This window comes from Amphiura filiformis, chromosome 6, assembly GCF_039555335.1.
Source record: "Amphiura filiformis chromosome 6, Afil_fr2py, whole genome shotgun sequence".
Taxonomy (NCBI): Eukaryota; Metazoa; Echinodermata; class Ophiuroidea; order Amphilepidida; family Amphiuridae; genus Amphiura; species Amphiura filiformis.
The window spans coordinates 34,673,253-34,695,295 of NC_092633.1; the positions used below are offsets into that span (position 1 = coordinate 34,673,253).

The 22,043-nt window shown below is 33.8% G+C and overlaps 1 protein-coding gene across 1 annotated transcript in view; it reads left to right on the forward strand.

Moving 5' to 3' along the window:
• The window catches only part of LOC140154483 (guanylate cyclase soluble subunit beta-2-like), a 73,966-nt gene extending 67,505 nt beyond the window's left edge, over positions 1 to 6,461 (forward strand). Inside the window, exons 11-14 of the mRNA XM_072177051.1 lie at positions 374 to 528; positions 1,219 to 1,448; positions 4,817 to 4,948; positions 5,230 to 6,461. Of these exons, the coding sequence (XP_072033152.1) occupies positions 374 to 528; positions 1,219 to 1,448; positions 4,817 to 4,948; positions 5,230 to 5,411 (699 nt within the window). The 3' untranslated portion in view covers positions 5,412 to 6,461. The remainder of the gene's footprint in view (positions 1 to 373; positions 529 to 1,218; positions 1,449 to 4,816; positions 4,949 to 5,229) is intronic.
• Positions 6,462 to 22,043: the final 15,582 nt, after the last annotated feature.

Sequence of the window (22,043 nt, forward strand, 5' to 3'; positions counted from 1 at the left end):
AAGTGACAAATGATGTAATGTTGTTAATATCAGTGCTGTAGTTCAGTAGCAGGCAAGAAGCGGAGTAACACATGGTACATGTAATACAAAATCTCTTTTCTAGTTTTGTTGAAAAATAAAAGATAACCTTTATTATTTTTGACATATGATGACCAATACTTTGATTTGTTTATGTGCTATTAATGCATTGTTTTGCTTTCAAGCGCTTTAAAAGAATGAGAAAAAATTAGGCAAAAGCAGGGTAGAAAAATACTGCCGCCAAGATACTCAACATTTCATTTTACTATTTTTGCAAAACAATAGAGGTCGCAAATAGAAAATTGATACAAATGTCATTTATACAAGCTTATACTTTGCTTTATTCTTTGTATAGATACGAGTTGGTATCCATTCAGGGCCTGTGGTAGCTGGAGTTGTTGGAGAAAAGATGCCTCGCTACTGTTTATTTGGTGACACTGTTAATACTGCTTCTAGGATGGAAAGTCATGGCTTGCCAAATAAAATCCACATGAGTAAATCTTCATATGAGTAAGGAAACATGTATATTTACTTGTTTGTTTGTTTGTTTGTTTGTTTGTTAACTTGCTTGTTTAAAGTTCACCATCTGTGGAGAAATACTTTAAAAATTCCCAAAACATTCCCAAGAGCATTGATCATAATTATTACAAAAGCATACCGGCATATATGTAAGGAAATGAAAGAATTAGAATTGAAGATACAGATTAAGAACAAATGCATTTATTCCATTATGACTTATGTGAAAAGCTCTAACATTCATAGCAGAAGTAAGCTTTAAAATGAGTCAGATGTAAACTGCGAACAACAAGTATCGTTAATTTTTTTAAAAGAATGTAATACTCAATGACATACTGCCGGTAGTGATAGTGACATGCCAATGATGAATGCATAGCGCAAATATTTTTAAATATTGCGGGAAAGCGCTTAGAAGTAGCGAATAGCCAGATTTATCAATTTTTGAAATCTCGCCTTTTTTTGAATTTCAACATGTCGCTCACATCAAGTCATGAGAGAGGTATCAAAATGTTCAAAATAATATCCCCATCCATTGAGCTTTTTCAGTGTTAATTCATAAGAAATATCCTCCAATTTTTAAAAGTGTAATGATACTTTTTGTGAGTAGTATAATTGAAAAATTGTCTTTTGCATATAAGATCAGCATTATCAGTTACTAATTATTCATCTGCCTCCATGTTACAGTTGCGTAAAGAGTAGAGGATTTAGACTAGAAGAACGAGGGGAGATCATGGTAAAAGGCAAAGGCACTATGCATACATACTTCCTGGAAAGCAATGATATAGCAACCATTGATGAGATTATTGGCAAAGGTAAACCAGGATCAGGGGATAAGCGTCGTATCACGCCACCGGAAAAGACGGACATGATTAAAAGTCCACCAGATACTCCAAATAGATTCTTCTTTCAACGAGGTAAAATCGCTACCAGACTCTTTTTTTTTTTGCCCTGAGGAAACAGAGACTTATTATTTCCATTTCTCAATCCTGGAGGAAATACATGAGGAAATACATATCACAATCCATTAAAGGGGGTATTTCGTGATTCTAGCATCCTCTTTTTAGGTATGGTTCAATACCCAAAAAAATTCTAAAATTTCAGTTGCTTCAGGCTATTGAATTTTCCAGTTACGCACAAGCTTTAATACCACTAATTCTCTATAACACAGTTTTGATTTGAAAATTAGGTAATTTCAAATACGATTTTCTCATATATGGAACTCTCACAACGAAAAGACGTTATTATGAATTAAGAGTAGAAGGTTCAACCCCCAAATGACCAAAATTTCAACATAATATTATGATGACATGAGACTTTTGTTTATAGCACGGATGTGTAAATGACTACAGTTTTACAGCGCGCCCACCTTTTTTCAGGAGCACACCGGCTGATGTGCAGTTATCATTTCTGAATCTTAATCTGAAATCTTCAAATTTTTGGCTGTATAACTTGGTATTTTCAGTGATTTTTAAGCACCTTTTCAGATGCCATGCAAGAAAATAGTTCCTCTCTTTTTTAACCACATGTGCATGTATTATGGTGCCCCGCCGTGCAATTTCTGTATGTCGACAAATACTAATTTGACGATGCCGTTGCAAGAAAGATTATGTTGCATAGTCCTTGGTTTCTGATGGTATAAAATACTTTTTGGAGTAAGTTCATTGCACGAGGCTGTGGACCACTCAATACCTCTTTATCTACATTATTTGTGCATGCCATTGGTCGGCTACAGATTGTCAATACAATGTTGTAGATCAGAATCATCTTAATGCAAATCATGTTTAGGAAATAGCAAATCAGTGCACATGGCCATTATCCTAAATATTAATATTTTCCATTCCTCGTGAAAGTTATTGTTCCTTTGAAAGTATCAAACGCAATAGTTATCTGTGTCAGTGGCGTTACTGGAACAAAACGGCCCAGTAAGTATTAGTTCGGTCTAATTTTACCTGGATATCTGCTCGCGCAAAAGTGAAAGTTGATACACATTGGGCTCATTTCGCGCAAAAATTACGCTATCACACCAATTTACACTATTTATACCCAAATCAAGGTGTTTACCGAATGTGTGCGCATTTAAACAGTACCAAGAACTAGGAATATATCTTCTCCTTTTTTGTCAGGGTCCTAGTCAGGGATGCTGCTGATCTGTGTAAGGATATGCCTCTTACTTCAGAACAGAGATTTTCCCGTTGAATATAATGTCCGTTAATAAATTAATGCATGTTTAAACACAAATTACCCAGCAAACACAAAACGTTTTAAAAACGTTTTAAATAAGTTATATTTTGGCTTTTGGTTTAGGTAAAAACGTTTTAATAACATTAAAATGTCGGGTTATATAAAGGTCATGATAACGTTTTAAAATGTTTTGTATGAAAACAACCTAAAACAATATTTTTAAATGTTTTCAAAAAATGTTATTGTAAACTATTTTTGCAAACATTTTTGCCAAATATTTTGTCAATACTTAAATAACATTATGTTAAAATATTTGAACCCAGCAAGCACAGAAATGTTCTTAAAATGTTTTTTTCAAAACATTTTAAGAACATTTAAATGTCGGGTTATATAAAGGTCATGAAAACGTTTTTAAAACGTTATTGAAAATATTTTGGGCAAACATTTTTCGCAAAATATTTTTTCAACCCCAAAATAATATTCTGTTTATAATATTTTGTATCAAGTTTTCAAGAATGTTTTTGGAATGTTATTAAAACGTTTTTATACCCTTTATATAACCCGATATTTAAACGTTTTTTGTAAAACATTTTTGTTTCCTGAGCAGTAGATTATCAAAAAATGTTTTTTAAGGTTATGAAACCGTTTTATACTCTTAATATACCCTTTATATAACCCAACATTTAAACGTTTTCTGACAACCTTTTATAACCTTTTGCAAATGATGTCGATAACGTTTTGTGTTTGCTGGGTATACATTATGTGTGTCATAACAGAAGTTAGAAAGAAATTATATTTTTGTTTTAAAAACAAAGGTGATATCGAGATCGAAAGAAGAAGTAAGTTTTCATAAAATTTTCCTTCTGCACTCTATTGTTTTAATATACTCCCAATTCCAGACGTTTGCACAAATAATCATCCAGAATTAAAAATAAAATCAAAATATGAAATAAAATTTGTCCACATGTTGTCATACATCTCTTTTAAGAGTTTCAAAAGCTAGTGAGCTTAAAGTGCATTAGATGAATTTCTAAGAGCGTTTCATACTACTAATGAGAATTTTGAATGATATCTTAAAATCCTCTCAAACATATGGTTACCTTTAAAAACAATAAATTACCCTTGCATAAAACTGCATGGGGACGACACTTTTTCAGTCCAAAGTTCCAAATCTTTTTATTATGTTTTACTTAAAGAGTTACATTTTTGGAGTTGGGAGTATGCTTCATGGTATTGAACTTGATCAGACCAATACTCAGACCAATACTCAGGTCAAGCTGACAATATAGATCGTATTTTAACAAAAGGGTTGATATTGTTATAAAGTTGTGACATCGATTTTCCCAAATTTGCTCTTTGAGTCAGTCCTGGTCAAGTCCTGGAATACCTATTTTACGTTAGCATTGTGGTTCATAAGGGAACAATATTGTGCAAACATAACTGTGTCACATTGTTCTACACATAACAGCATTGTTATAAATTCAAGGATGCACTTGACGATCATTTTTATATTTTATATTGCTTTTTTCTGATTTATGTTTCGAAATACGGTATACTTGTAATTATGTATTGTCTGTTTAGCTGTTAAAACAGGCACAATGATACATTATTTCGCACGAGCTGTAAAATTATTCTGATGTTGTATTAAAAATACATTAATATGACTTAATATGTTTGGGGTCAAATTTGCACTGACATGGCATGAAAATCACAAATCTTAAACACAACATTTTGTGCACTACATTCAGAAAGATCTCATGCAGGTCAATCCTATTTATGCCAAACTTGACAAAAGTCTCAGCTATAATTAAATCATTCTGTCACATTCACCATATTTTCGCCACAGGCATTTTCCACTTCCTGATGCAATACAATAACATTGAGTCTTATGGGAATTCCCAAGATATTAATAAATCTGTAGCAACTCTTGCATGATCACTTTAAAGAGTGTTCTCATCTCTCATGAAAGAGCTTTAAATTGTAAACAAGGTTAAGTGATCAGATTAAATTACTCAAGGCACATCACACTTAAAATTACTACAAAACGTAAATTTGATCAATAAATATTATTGTACGTTTCCTTAATTGTGGTTTCTTAAAGGGCAACAAATACGTGAGGAAGTTGGGCTTGTTCCTATGAAATATCACGAAGAGGGCGCTACGCCTGGATTCAGACAAGCATCGCATGGTGGATCAGCAAGTAACGAGTTTGGAGAACAAAACGACACCGAAGGTAAAATATGACACGATTTTATATGATATCATCTCATTTACGTTGGTCATAAACAATAATAAAGTTCCTTTTTATGTTAAGTGAAGAAAATTTAGAAAATATGAACGGAGCTTTTTAATCTAGCAACTAAATATCGGAGCACACCAATAAGGAGGACACAATAACGCAGGTTGTGTACTTTTACCGCACTCTGGTTTTCCAGAAGGTTCCCTTTTACATAGGACGGAATTTGTTTCATCATTATCATCTCATTTCCTTCTGTCACTTTTTTCCTCCTTCAGATGACTTGGTAGTTTCTAACAGCAAATCAAATCTAGAGAAAGGGAGGATGCCACCGGTGGTTGAAGAAGTTGAAGGTGCTACAGCGCCGCCAAATGGTGAAGGGATATCGTCTTCAAGAAGTGGATTAGCGCCACCCGGTGGTGGAGATCAAAGAGCATCTAAAACATGTAATATATTATAGCTATTACACAATAAAAAACAGACATTTGCCTTGTAGTATACGTTGTTTAATAGTTAAAGCTTCAAATGGAGCCTTATTTTAACTAGAAAAACAAAAAAGTCATAAAAAATCAAATACGGAACAGTGTTTTGTATCATGGTATTATTCTGTGATCACCAATAGGCGTGATAAGTCAATTTTGTCACGTGTTACTTTTCGCCATATAAGTCGACATTTTTTCTTTCCAACATTCTTGGACAAAATTGTCTTTTAAATTTCAACAGACATTCTTAGACAGGGACAGTTTTTAAATTTCAAGACACATTCTCACTCCGGATTCTCACACTTTGACAATTTTTGGACGTGTATTCTAAAGCAGACATATGGAAATATTTCAGGTGTACTCAGAATGATCAGTTTAAAAAATAAAATTGTGGCATGTAACATATTTATATAGCATGTACAACCTTGAGGGCATTTTTGAACAACTTATAATAAGATGAAAACATGATTCACCTTTAGCATTTTTAGATGCTCCAAAATGAAGCATAAGATACATATCATATCAACCAGCATGCAGTGCAGGCATTGCGTGGCTGAACATACTTTATTATATAGAGAGTTAACGTGGTTTATTGTTTTCAAGATGTTGTCAAGCTTTATATAGATAATAAACAAGCTTTATGTACTAAGCCAAGCGATTTCTGTCTTGTCTTTTTTGTCAAACAGCTTCAGTATGACTGCAAGGAATTAAGGTGCATGCATTTAAATAGCCTACTCAGTTGTAATGATTTACTTGGTCAAGATTTGAGAAGCCTCGAATTTGATAGTTGGTCATGTTTTTTGAGGTGGAAACCAATAATTTATGTCACATCTTGCAATTTGTCCAAAATCAACTCCTTTTTTGCATTTCTGATTATATTTCAAAACAATTTCACCCAAACTATGCAAAAGTATACATTTTTTAGAAACCATATTATATTGTCAGAATTTCAAATCTGTAAAGTTTGAATGGATACAGTGTGCCAAAAATATACAGGGTGATTCCAATGACAAATACCTAAAAAATTACATTTTTGTACCACAATGTACACAATTAGTCCTTTCATTAAATATATAGTTTGCACTATATTTGTTAAGCCCATTGTTTAATGTTTAATTTATTTAAAAAAACCCATCAAATGTACTTTAAATTTGGAAAATATATCCAAATAGTTTAAAGAATCACTATCACATATAAATATATATTTCACATAATTATAGGGTGTTCCAAAAATCTGAATTTGAATCTGAATATACATGCACAACCTGGATTTATGTCACAACAATGTAATGTACATAGTGATTACAGAGAAATACATGACATGACAGACAAAGAAGCCAACAACCACCAGAAGTGAACTTCTTACAATAATGAAGTGGAAGATATCAAAGTAAACAATCTTAAGTCAACAACAACAATGTAAATACACAGGGTGTCACATAAAATATTCGCGAACATGGGGTGTTCAGAACGCCATTATTAGATCATTTTCATGTCCCATTATATTATACAAATAGCTTCCTTTTAACCTATTTAAATTAAAAACCTAATAGATATTTCAAACAATTTAAAAGATCTACACCAGGCACAAAAAGAAACTCGTCAGTTATAATTTTAGATTATTCTGAAATATACATTTTGTTAATTGGACTTTTCTTTCTCATTTGACACCCTGGTCATGAACATTGAGCAAGAATTGACCAAGATATGCACCTCCAAACTCTCAAACCCCAAAATGAAAAGTTGCAATTTTAACAATTCAGTTGTGCCTGTTACACTGTGTGTTTTATTGATTGGCCCGTGGTGCTTGTGTTCAATACAACGATGCGTTCCCATTGAAAATCGTTGAAAATGCAACTTTTGATTTTGGGGTTTGAGGCTTTGGAGGCGCATATCTTGGTCAATTCTTGTTCGTTTTTCACAAACAGGGTGTCAAATGAGAGAGCAAAGTCCAATTAACAACATGTATATAATCCAAAATTATCAAGTTATTGAACAGCAAGGATGACTACAACTGACGAGTTTCTTTTTGTGCCTGGTGTATATATCTATGAAAACCTATATTGCTGCTTTCTGAATCCCAAAACGACGTTGCATAGCAGAATAATTCACTCTCATGTTAATTAAAAATAAATAATTAAAATGGTGAATAATTGACTTTATTATGTACTTTGAACATAAAACAAAAACAATTTTACATTAAATCACATGGTGTTTATTTATCACACTAGAGTTTTCCTCTTTTCATTTCTGTTTTTAAAAACTGAAATCCCATTGGATTGTATGACACACATATTTCACTGCATTAATTGAATCCTTAATTATGCTAACGTTTATTGAGATTAACTATTAGGCAATATAGTTAGAAACTTAAAAAATAAGATGAACACCATGCAAATGTATTTTTACTTCTACTAGGCACCGAAGTGCATAAATTTTATTAATGCGTACCAACTTTCCATTGGAATTACACAGAGCTCTTCTGCATCCGCCTCCTCCGCTTCCGGCTGACTAATTAACTTAATTAAGCTGTTGTAATTAATTAATACATTTGTTCAACTGTATGTGTTATTAAATAATTATATTACCTATGATTTCTCTTCAAAATAAGACAAAAACCGTTTGTTCATGATGGATTTTAGGAAAAATATAGGAATAAGAAGACAAAATGTGACAGCTCCGTCCTTTTTTTGGTGTCCACCATAAAAACATGACCATTTGTTGTTGCTCCTGGCGTCTTTTTTTTTCTCCTTCTTCCGCCACTTAACGCATGTTTTGTGTGTTGCTCAAGATTTACACAACTTAAAGCCATATTGTAACATTACCATATGAAATAGAATTGTAATTTTAATCACAAAATGTTAGTGTTCAATGTCAGACATGTCCTCATTTAATGTTGCCCAAATACAAAGAAAATCGGTATTTAATACCAGCTGAAGTACATTACAATCGTGTAAAAAATTGAAAAACATTATGTTACAGTATGGCTTTAAGCACTATAAACGTCCCCTTCAATGGTTTCATGAAGAAAAAAAGGGGGGGGGGGGGATCGTAATTATATACATAAACATTTATGGTTATTTATATTTAGACAAAATATGGTTATTATGTAGACAAAATAATTTTAACATATCTTTGGATCTGCTACGATCTCTGCAAGTAAAGTTGTAAGGATTTGAATAGGCGAAGGTAGAATTTTAAAAACGACAAAGTGGCCTTTACAAAGGGTCAAAATGTCAACAAGCAGAAAAAATCTTTATTGAATCAGTCAATCTTTATTGAAACAGTATGTTTTTGTTTTCTTCTCTGTACTTTTTTCAGTTTCCTTGGTTCCTTTACTTCAGTTCCTTTGTTGCAGTTGTTTTTCTTAGGTCTTTTGTTTAATTCTGTTTTATTTATTTCAATTCCTTTATTTAGTGTGCCTAACGTTTCCTCTTTGAACGTTTCCTATTTATGTAAGCCAGTTTGTCGATTTTTAAAATACAACCTTCGCTTTTGCAAGTTTGAAATTGATCTAGGCCATACTTGTATAATGAGCTCTGACACAGAAACTGAACATTGTATAGCATATCTTAAGATAAGATATCATTCTCATTGAATTATTTGGTTTCCTTTTTGTTCCTTTTACATGTCATGTATGTTAGAAATGTAATAAAGTACTAGCTTGTACAACTTTTATGCATTGTGCTTTTTATTCAGAAGTGATTCTCTTTTACTTAAACAAAATGTTAAAATGCAAACTAAAAAACTGTTTTTATGTATTGATACAAACAAGGCGCTACACGACGTTTGGACTGTTTGAACTAAATTTTTAACAGTTGTATTGTGGAGATCATATGTTGCTCTATAATTTCATTTCATTTCATTTTATTTGCTAGAAAAAGCATATAAATTAATACAAAATAATACAAAATAAAATTCTTACAATATAAAAGTACAATACAATCATGATAAAATACATTAAAAAGGGGAATAAAAAAAAGTTTTTTATTTTAAATAATTATTAAATTCAATTAAACAATAAATTGACATTCCTACCAATAAAATGTCAACAACATAAAAAGAAAAAAAAAAAAAAGGGGGGGGAGCATTTGGGTGAGGTGTGTAGATGAACAGGATGCAAGTCAAGACACACAAGAGGACACAGGGACGAACAAGAACGAGAGTGTCCTGGCAGGGAAGACCAAATAGTAGCAGAATGCTACTTTCGAAGTTGAATGTATTTATGACATCACTTGCACAATTGTTTAATACAATTATCAGGATTCACAATACGATTCGCCACCAGCGGTTGCTCTTCTATTCCGTTTTCCGTTTTTGACCTCTAGAATCGACATGAGAAATCCCGTCATCATTGGATTTACAAGCAAGTAGTCATGGTGCTGATATTTAAAGTTGGTCCTAACCCTGAAATTATGAAAACAATTACTACTAAAAATGGTCTAACGTAAATAAATATGTACTTATTGGTTTTTTAAATTTTGACAATTTTGAAAATATTCACCAAAAATAACAATATAGAGTCAAATTTAGCGCTTAATTGATTTCCGGGATTGAGCAGAATACCACAATTCAATTACGGTATCAGGTGTTATGGTTGGGATGTCCAGGTGCAACAACAAGCACGCTTCGTAATTTTTAATGGACGATGTTTTACCTCCTTAGTATAACCCTTTTCTAATATAATCCGTCTACAAGCCATGTAAATTATCGGTAACGGTGCTCAATTGGTATTTGTGATGAAAATGTTATCAAATTCTTAAGAAGCAGACGATACCAAATCTAGTCTGCCCTCTCATGAAATCTATTTCCTGTGAATATTAATACAGCTCACGAACTTCAGACAGATTTATGGGGACTTGTTTTGGCGCATTGGCGGTGCGGGGTTAAACTATTGTAGGCCTTCTCGGATATAGATAATAATAATAATAGTAATAATAATAATAATAATAATAATAATAATAATAATAATAATAATAATAATAATAATAATAATAATAATAATAATAATAATAATAATAATAATAATAATAATAATAATAATAATAATAATAGTAATAATAATAATGATAATGATAATAATAATGATGATGATGATAATAATAATAATAATAATAATAATAATAATAGCAACAAGGCACATATCCACTCAATTAAGAGGGCTCAAGAATTACAGAACACAGTTACATTTTAGCAGTAATATAAATAGCCACTTCATTCCATAGACGTGGAGCTGCAATTGCAAAAATGGTCTGTCACCCCAACGGTTGGATTTTTTTTCTTGAAGACGTTGCATATTTCCAGTTCGAAGCGTACGGGTGGGTACATAATGTGAAAGAAGTTCAGATAAATATGGCGGAGCAATATCATTAATACATTTATATACAATCATCATAGGTTTAAAAACAATTCTTTGTCTACCAATCTTGAAGCCAATGCAGTTCCTTTAGGATTTGCGTGATATGGCAAGATTTTCTGGTGAAAGTAAGAATTCGAGCGGCAGTGTTTTGAATTTTCTGAAGGCGATAGAGTTGGTTTGCTGGTAATCCATAAAGAAGTGCATTGTTGTTATCCAAACGAGAAGAGGTGAATGAGTAGATAATTCGCTAAACAGCGAATGAAATTAGAGATATGTGGTTGCGTGGTCATGTGAATAGAATGAAACATTAACGATTTATTTATATGTGACGTGGTATATCGAAGGAACAACAGCCTGGACAGGAATTGCAGGAGACAGGAGAAATTGGCAGAATTTGGGAGAGGCTTTTACCCAGCAGTGGGATAATATGGGCTGATGATGATGATGATGATGATATCGAAAGGAGACACTTTTAATAATGTTTAAAATATTGTCTGATAGTTTCAGACCGGAATATAACTGGCATCTTGTATTTTTTTCCAAACCTTTTCAATATCTTCCCTTAGGAATGTCCGATTTTATTGAGGAAAACGGCGTTGTGGAGAAGTGTCTCTTTTTGTCATACCACGTCACATATATAATATAAATGAGAGATATGATAGATGATTTTGATCCTTTGATGTAAGAATTCTTCCCGAGAATATATGTAATTGTGAAAGCTATAAAATATATGTCACTTTATTTGTATACTTCATGCCTTTATGTGTTCTATGTTGTCGCCCTCTATCTCAGTAAGAGGCGTTTTACTTACCAATTGGAAAAATACTCCTTTCAGACGCTAGAGTTTGCAATAACGATGTATGCAATGTCTTAGTTCAGATCAAGAAGAAGTTGGACTCATCCCTAGTCCGTAAACGTTTAAAATGATTCTGAAAGGTACAATTAATTTTTCCGGGATACCATCAAAAACAGTTGGCACACTTTGACAATATTCTTCATTGGGCAATGCTATTTCAATAGTATAACTTTGTATGATAAGAGGTACAAACCTTCCCTTTCACCTTCCCTCCCCCATTCTCCTCAATCAATGCTGCGTTGCCTGGAGAGCCCAATGTTCTAAGAATTGGGGGAGAGAGATGGCGATTTATATATACTGCTCCAAGAAAGTATCATTACACTTGGAAAAATAATCACAATTTCAAAACTGAACTATATTGGGGTAACTTTGCTTTTTTAATAGATGCACTGTTTGATCCGGCACATTTTGACACCACATTGAATCCAATGTGACTTCAAAAAGCAAAGTTACAAGCATTTGATTAGACGAGGTCCAGTTTTAAAAGTGACACACTGGCCTATTCAAAACTCCAAGGACTATAGACATTTGGTTTGAGAGTGGTAAATGGCTAATTTGTGTGTGCCTTTAATTTAAAACAAAAGGAACAAAAGAAAACTGAAACAAAAGAGCTGACAAATAAAGTGCAAGTTTTGAAAAGTACAAAGAAGTAAAAACTGAAATGAATACTGCTTTAAATTAGGCTTCATTGAAGAAACTGCATGTGTCTCTTTGTTGCGCTTGTTGGAATCTTTTTTGTATAGGCCAATTTGTCACTTTTAAAACTGGACCTTCGTCTATTCAATTGCTTGTAACTTTACTTCTTGAGGTCATATTGGATTCAATGTGGTGTCATAATATGCAGGATTAACCAACATGGTTCAGTTTTGAAATTGTGATTATTTTTCCAAGTGTAAGGATACTTTCTTGGCGCAGTATAGTATTCCAGAGTGTCCTAGAGATTATTCCCTTGATTAGCAGATGTCGGTGACCTTAACTTAAAAATATTTGCAGCTCATGGTGTTAATCTGCTTTGGCATCTGAAATCTTCAAATATACAGAGATGGCCTCATATACTCTATAATTCAAATCTAGCGAAGAGTACGCGGCTATCTATAAGCTTGGACATCCATTACTTTCACAAGGAGGCGGACAGGGATTATAGGTTGTTAACCTGAAGAGATATACCTAAGAGCGATTTCGATATTATCTATCCAGTAAGCTTTTCATTTTGTAACACAGGAGTGTGATGATCCCAAGAGAACCGCTGCGGTAATAGATTCAAATCCGTTTCCCTAAAGAGGCTTTAAATTGTCAGCAAAACAATTAGTATGACGGTTGTTCTAATCACAATTCACATTGTCCATTAATGAGAAAAGAAGCTCTTGAACCAATGGGTTGGAAAATTCAATTAAGTAGACACCAAAACAGCTCAACACAGTGTGATTATGATGTAAAGTGGTGGAAATCATATATATAAATGTCTTAAGGCGCGTAATTGCTTTTAACGTCAGTTATCTCTTTGGAAGATATCGGCCTCAGTCTTTTCCAACACATGTTATGTTGTGTTTTAAATTGAAACCCGCCAATAGAAAAGTATTTTGGGTTCATTTCAAGACGAAGGTAGCGCCAAAACATATGGCATAATTTCGTGTGTGAACTTTGTTTTGCATGCAGTGAGAAAAATGTCAGCTGCCTTTTTTTCCTACCAAGTGGTGTTTGGGGTATTAAACATTTCCTTCCTTTTTTTAAATAATTTATATGTTTTTTCATTGTTTCATATCAAAATAATATTGATCATGATCATGCATCATGTAGTAGTCAAATGTGTCTGAATGTTGGAAGAATATTACATTTGAAGACCTATGTCGGTAATTGTGGTTGTGATTGATAAAAAGTATAAACTGTGTCACATAAAGTCGAGGTATGGCATAACGGTGGTTATTCCGAATAACGGATCTTTCTTGGCTATAATTTGTTCCCTATTGACCGTCTGGTATAAAATGAGATTGAGGTGGGTAAATTACTACCCTTCGACAACCCCAGAATATCAAGGTCACATCAAAAACAGCGTTTAATTCAAAACTGTTCATACTTGGTTAAAACAAAACACATTCCAAGATGAATTATTTGCTCAATGGTCCAATTTATTTGCACAACCAGCTATGTATTCCATATTTATAAATTCGAATTTATGAATTCACCATGGGGGACATTAGCCATTACCCAGCATCCCATCAGCAATACGAAGTCACTCCATACAAATGAAGAGGAAATACGATGTCGATATTCATGTGATAATAGTCAAATATAATATACGTCCTATTCTTATTAATACAGGGTGTCCATGAAAGAGCTGTATCGTCGGGAACTGAATGTTTTGGGTATTTTAAGGCATAATTCTAACATAGCTAAATAACCTAAATCAGCGAAATAGAAGAAGCTCATGAATTACCTCAGTTGCAATCGGTTCCACGGAGTCAGATCATCGATTGATTTTAATTTGTGGAAAGGTTTGAAAATGATGGAGTTTCGTAAAATTAGTGTATTTCAAGAACATTGTAGTCAATTGTCAAAATTCATAAAGTATATGATAGTTGATTTTTTCCTCAACCACACTAGTAATTAGTTATGTTTAGTTGTGGCGTTAAAATACCCAAATAATTACGTTTCCGACGATACAATTGAATACATGAATACAAAACCCACCCAAGTCCATGGGAAGTGATTTTGAGAGAAAAACATGTGTATCATTTTAATTCCGTCAGTTAGATTTACCTGGTCAATATGGTAAGTTTTACGTGCAAATGAGTGGATTAACCTGTATTAGGTATGACGATTAGCATTTCAGGGACTTCGTGGGGTTCATTTTAAATTTTGGACTTGGGTGGCTTTTTGAATCATATACAAAGACAACAATGTTAGAATGAGATTACCACTAGTAAGATAATACAAAATAAAGCACACAGGTATGTATAATGTTGATAAGCATTCTGCCATGTAATATAAACCACACACTTTCCTTAATCAAACCCTTTTTTTTTCTTCAAAAGTCACTCTCTAGCAATGAATGTGTTACAAGTGAACTTTTATACATACTGGATTTCAATCAATGTGTTACAAGACTCAAATCATGGAATTGGGTGATTCTTTCATACATGTTATTTTTCACATGCTCAATAGACACAGAGAATGAATTTGAGTTGTTCTTTCATACATATGACAGGCCTATGTATAGCAACAATTTCCCATGCTTAAGGGAGGTGTAATGAGCGTGAACCTGGTTTGGATGCGGAGGGAGTGTGCCTGTAACAGACACAGCCACCAGAAAAGGACCAGCTCAGATCGCGCGCCAAATAAGTTTGCAGTCCAGAAATTTCATTTTTTCTCAGCCTTGCAAAAAATAGGCAGAGGTGGGAATCGAACCCGGGACCTCAGTGTTGTAAAACCTACTGCGTTACCACTGAGCCAACTTACAATCAGCTATGAGAAGTTTGATAGTAATCCTTGATATTGCTGAATAGAATAAATCAATACTGATAGGTCTATTTATCTAATGTACGATGTTATTCAAATTGGCCTATAAACTAGGAATATAATGTGAAATGACTATCAATCGATCAATCAATCACGTTGTCAAGTTATCAACAATCAATAATAAACCGACGTAGGCCTATCATGGAATATTACTAACTAGGCCTACTAACTAATATACCAAATAAATAAAATAAATAAATAAGTCAGTAAATAAATAAATAGGCATAGGCCTAAATGAATAAATAAATACATAATGCAGAATGCAGTTAGTATTTTAGTTGCAAAATTCCAAACATTCTATTCACACATTCTATTATAATTTTCTGCTATACACGCAAAGGACCTGTGCCTTTAATATGTCCGCGCCTAATCAATAATGAGTCTTTCACCATGCTCACACACCATGTTAAACTATTGTATCCCTGCAAGTATAGTACTGACCAAGTCCTAACACCTCAATGAAATGGATGCTATAACGTACCCAATCAAGCGAACATATCAAGGTCATATCAGGGCGTTATACAAAGAATGGTCAAAGGTCAACGTTTCCAAAGAAGTATAGTAATAGATGTAGACACAAGCTTTCGTGCGGGAAACATAAACACATAGTCGTCAGTCGTGTGGTTTTTATGAGATTTGATACGGCGCTGAAGAGTCTATTGGCTGTCCCAAAATCAGTACCAGACCCGGTTTCCAGACGGCAATGTGTGTGTTGTTACAAGGAATGCAAACTCATTTTATCAATGAGTGAACCACATAGAGGAATACGACATCTATCGTGAGCCAATCTGCATTCTGTTGCCTGCAAAAGCCGACGATCAGGTAAAATTTCTAAAAGCAGCGTGACTAGATATTTGCGTTAATTTCATGATACGTGTAAAACGCATTGAAAACGCCAAATTGCAGTCATAAAATATATAATATTAGTAAATCACCCAATCGAATGTTAACGTAGGTATGTGGAAAAGAACTGCAATAACAATAACAAACTATGTGCCCAAAGAGTTGTCTTTGGCATGTCGCTTTTTGAAATATGACCAAAAATATCAAATTTTGGAAAAACGCCCCAAAATTTAAAACAAACACGAACCTTCCAAAATAAATATATATTAGCACTCGGCGGCCCAGTCACTACCTGCCGCTGTGATTTGGGGTAACTCATTGCTTCCCCTCTCCAGATACCGGAACTTCAAGGTCGCTCATACCCCAGCCCTTAACTCAATTTGGCCAAAGTATGGACTTGGGTGGGTTTTGTATTCATATATTCAATTCTTTTAAGGATGCCCTGTATGTATTTGTGTCTATTACAAGACAAGACGTAGTATTGTACTATTTTATAATATTTCAGATCATTTGTTTGCTCGCTATTGACTTCTGAGATGTCTTTAAGTTCTGTAACAATACATCCTACAATTTTCTGAACCCGTGGAGAAAAAATAAAACAGGGGGATTTAGTTTCTGTTTGAAACTTGAAGCAGTTTTTTATTTTGATACACGTGCATACAATTTGACCTTGAAATTCTTGAAATGCCGAAGAGTGAAAACTCTAGACCCACATTTAAATCGTTTGCAAAACAAAATATCAATAAGTAGAGCCCGGAAGTAGACGTAGGTACCGAGGAGAATGTCTATACATGGGGAAAATGTTTCAGATAAATCTTGATGTTTATTTCATCGCTTGGGTTCATCTAATCATTTATTTATTTCAATTTGGGGAACGCCAGTACACAAGGCCGACAATAGGACAATGTAAGTTTTGGTAGTTTAAATGGAAAATTGATGACCATGGTTTTGAATCAGATATATGTATCCAGGCAACATCGCCAATCATCGTCATTAAATTAAGATGAAAAGAGAAGTTTATCGCTACTTTCGTCATTAGGCACCAGAATCAAATTTGTTCGATCTTTGGATCGACTTTCGATACTGTTTTGATGCTTGTGATTAACGCACTATCAACAAATTAATCAGAACTACTAGTAATTTTGTATTGGGCAATATCATTACATGTACAGACTCATATGTGACGTGTCATGTCAAAAGGAGACACTTTTGGGCAGGATCGTAAATGGAGAAATAGCAAAAAATCTACCCGGGGGTGATTTTTTCACAATTTGTGTTTGTTGCGAATTTGTGATGTTATTAATTTTAAAAATATTGTCTGGTAGTTTCAGACGGGAATATAACTGGCATCTAGTATTTTTCGAGACATTTTTCAAGGTAATTCCTACTGTCAACATTGTCAATGATATTTTTAAAGGTCAATATCTCAATTTCCAATTTTATAATACCATAACTTACAAACTCAATATCTTCGCTTAGGAATGTTTGATTTCATTGGGGAAAACGGCATTGTGGAGCAACATATCTCTATATTTTAGATATGTAAAAACCTCAAAATTGATAACCTGCCCAAAAGTGTCTCCTTTTGACATGATACGTCACATATGTATTCACAATTAACAAGAGTCAAAACGATTGATTTATAAATAATAAAAATCGATGGTCGATCGAAAGACTAATTTGGTTCTATTGCATTCTCAATTACCCTAAACTATAGAATTGATACAGTACAACATGGTTAGAATGATGTTCACGTGCTATCCACCAAATCATGTTACATCACACTTCAATATTGATTCTGCAATAGAGATATTGCACTTCTAAAATGCTAAAGGTCAGAATCAACTGCACTTCCATATTGATCACTTACCTAACAGCTTCACATTCTAACAAGGAAAGTAAAAACATCGTAGCAAACAAATGTGTATCAATAATTTAAACAAAACAAAAAGAACATAAAGATCCGAAGCAGACTGACGCATTGTTACATCAATTCAGTTTTGTCCGGGGGTGTCGAAAATATGTATGTAAATAGTAGAAATGTACTTTTACCTTCCTTTCCTTTTAAAGATTGCGTTTTCAAAGAATTGAGTTGATTTTAAATTCTGTTTACGATAAGCATATCAAATAGTTAAGATGAACGCAGTTTCAAATCACCAATCTGAAAGTCCAAAGAATCTGTATACTGGTATCTGTACTACAAAGCGATTCCCTTGTACTAATTAACATGATTAAATACGTAAAGAGAAGAATACACTTTGTTGAAGTATTTGACATCCATGAATAACAGGCCAATTGAGCGTGGCAGATAAATATTTGTCGATAAAGCATTATTGACACGGGTGAACAGGATAAACATATAAAGATCAGAACGCGATTCAAATACATAATTTCCACATCGTTTTTGTAAAGACTCGGTAGTGTTGACAAGAAACAATTAACCGGTAATATAATCATAATCAAGGTGATTGTTGTTACTAAACTCGTGCACTACGGTTACCAATCCTTCCTCAAATCCATCCTCGATGTGCTGGGTAAGGTTGAGAATTTGGCTGGTTGTTGACTTGCCAGGACGGAAACCTGCTTGTTCTGGGATGAGTTGCTCGTCTACTACAGGTGCCACAGGTGATTATGAATTAACCAAAGGTTTACCCAATATCATCATTATGCCTTTGTTTATATGCAAATGTTATCAACTGATCTATCGATGTGCTTCTACCATTCACAGTCTTATTGTCCTTAATCTGACGTGGTGTCAGCAATTTGCCAGGCAATATGCATCTCGGGGCAAAGATAGAATGGGAGTAGTCGGTGGAAGTAAATGAGGACAAATGAAGCAATCAAATAAGGTAAAATGAGGACAGGAAGACAAAAAGAGGAAAAGAAAAAGACGAGAAGAGACGAGAATGTGGAAAAAGAAAAAAGGAACATCAAAAGTGAAAACAGGGGACAAGAGAAGAGGAAGAAGAAGAAGTGGATAGGTGTGGGTTCCGAAGAGAAGAGGATGAGGGTGGATATTTACGTGATCTCGCCCACCTTGGGCTAATGAGGTTGGCTACTCACCCGGCAAAGAGCAATGTTATGACGTCATATACCACCTCATCTATCCTCTATGAATATTAATTATATGTAAATTATGCGCTATTGATCTAGCAGACAAAAAGTGAGAACAATCTTAATACTAAGCCAAGTAAGTATTTTGTTCTAAAAAAATTCTTACTTATGCATATGCATAATGTTTTAAAATGTAGGATCGAAATGTGTATAGTTATTGACTATTTTACTTGTGGAGGCATAAAGGGAGATTTCTTGCTAAAAAATAAAAATAAAAATGCAAGAATAAAAACAAAACAAAACAAAACAAATAAAAAAAAACCACCCAAAAACCTCAATTTTAAATTAAGATATATATTTGTGCATATATTTGTCATATGATTTTTAATAGTTACTTTGCTACTTTAATACCTTAATTATTAATTGGGACATCTAATTCGTATTTCACATTATTGTCATATTTACAGGGCACTTATTTTTGAAAGCAATCACAAAAGCTTTTTAAAAGCTTTACTGGAGTAATACTCCAGTCGCCAACTACTATTGATTGGTCCTTAGCTAACGAGGTTGATCGTTCTCTTCAAACTACATTCAAGTCTCATTGCTCAGATTTACTGATAAATAATGTCCGATTAAGGGATCGGATAGCAACGTTTACACAGTATTTTTTGTGGGACATGAGAGCACATCAGACACAATTGCATTCTGCATACGATATCAAATCAATTTGATGTTTTAAAATCGCTATATAATGCAAATTTTATGGCATTTTATTAAAACTGATCTTTAATATATTTTGATATTTAACAGTCCTCGAACGTTATAAATCTAATGATATATACTTAAAGTATATGTAGCTGGGAGGAAAGCCCGTCCATCATTTGAAAATTTTGACCTTTCGTATTGAAGATGTAAAAAAGACCTAAAATATTAGTGTGTGGTGTGGTGTGTCAGATGTGCTCTCAGAAAAAAATCCTGTGCAAACGTTGCTATCCAATTATTCCTTAAAGTTTTACAAAATTAAGCGGCAATTTCAGGAATGGTAAAGGCCAGTGTAAATATCGACATTTTGATGCCGGTACAATACCGCAAAGAATGTTTGATGCATTTATGCATCATACTTTCAGCGGCGACAATAGTTTAACTACAAGCCCTAGTATTGTGGACGCGATAGAGTGCAACATTTGTATATTGGTTTGCCAGTACCGCCTAATTCCCTTTTGTCCATTCAAAGTATGAGTGACCCCATTAAAATGATATTAAAAACGAAAGAGTGTGGAATACGTGAATGTGACATATCCATGGCAACGTCAACAACATGACGTTAGCCTAATGCCGAAATAATTGCTGAACATTGAAGAATACAATGATAGTTGAATTGAGCATATTGTGTGTTTCACGTAATGTCAACTGATATTTGTTCATAACATTTTGAACATTCGATTAAGGTCCTTTAAAGGGACGTTGTCCATGTTCTCTTTTCTATCTTACATTGGGGCCTACCATTAAAACAATTATGTTCCCAAATTTTGAGTTGTATTGCTCCAGCGGAATCGATATGAGAAATAAAAACGTGTATAACAATGCCTCATAGGATAGTACATGCACTTCCGATGTGGTAACCACAATTCACTACGTTTTTTGTTCACACCATCTAATGGACCAATAACCAATAACGTTAAATTTCAATGTGGTCACAGATCAACTTTCATTACATACTGACCAACCTATCGGATCACGAACAACAGGTAATAATAAGATTATAGGAATGGTTTAAGATAGAAACGTTGGCATGTCCCACTGTTAGTGCCTTTAAAGCCAGTTTAAAAACCCACTTGTACTAGTTGTTTTTCATTGCATATGTTTCACTTTTTCTGCATTACTGTTATGTAGTCATTTCGTTTCTCATTTATTTACTTTTTTGTTGCATGTAAAGCGCATTGCTCATTGGATATGCGTTATATTAAGGGTGGTTTGTATATATGTTTTTTGTATGTATTTCTAGAAAAGACAAATTGGGAACACTTTTTAGAGGGGACGTATCATGATACTAAGGCAATAACGTTGATTTTTAACCGCACACATTCTACGTGTCTGCTGGGAATTTGGGGTAAATTACTTCATTCCATGAAACTAAAAAGTGCGGACTTGATTAAGCAGACATAAATGCCGTTTGTTTGTTTCCAATTTATGTCTAACAATCAGAAAACTCCACATTAGCCGTGTCCAGCAGGAACGGGGAACGCGGCATCTGACCCCCGGATCTGCCCCATCACACTCATCAAGAGCACGTCACGGAGGCTCTGTGTATGAAATATGTAGTGAATCTAAGAAGAAAGTTGATAGTATATTAGATGACGTATGCAACTCGAGGAATCGATCAGCCAAATCTAATCCCGTTCTCGTTGTGTAGTAATTGACCTCGACTTTTCGATTGGCGCCTTTGGCTTTCTCAGCCAATGACCAAGAGCAAACGTGAGGAAAAACGGTTTAGAAAAGTACAGTATCCAGTGGAATTTCCGCGATCCTTGTAAAGCCCAATGAAATCAAAATGTGACATCTATAGAAGTACTGTACATTTGCTGCTAAACCTAGGTTGTTTATTTTGCATTTAGTAACCTATTTTGTTACAATATTTACCATAGGAGCCTAATGACTCCTGCTTAAATATTGGGTTTCATTTGGAGTTTCACCGAATGTTAGAAATAAATTAACGAATTTTTTAACATTTCCCCTGTTTTACAATGTCTACAAAAGGTACCATTTCATGTACAGTAAAGTTGTGCATTGAAAAAGAAAGTTGCAATCTATACATGTATTTAGAACGGGTGGGTCGGGGTGGTTGTACTCACAAATATTTTTGTGTGATGCACTAAAATGGCTACATAAGACAAAATGACAAAAGTCCACCCTTTCCGCTCATTTGACGAAACCAATGCGTCATTCTAAGTGATATTGAGCTGATATTAAGAACAATGATTT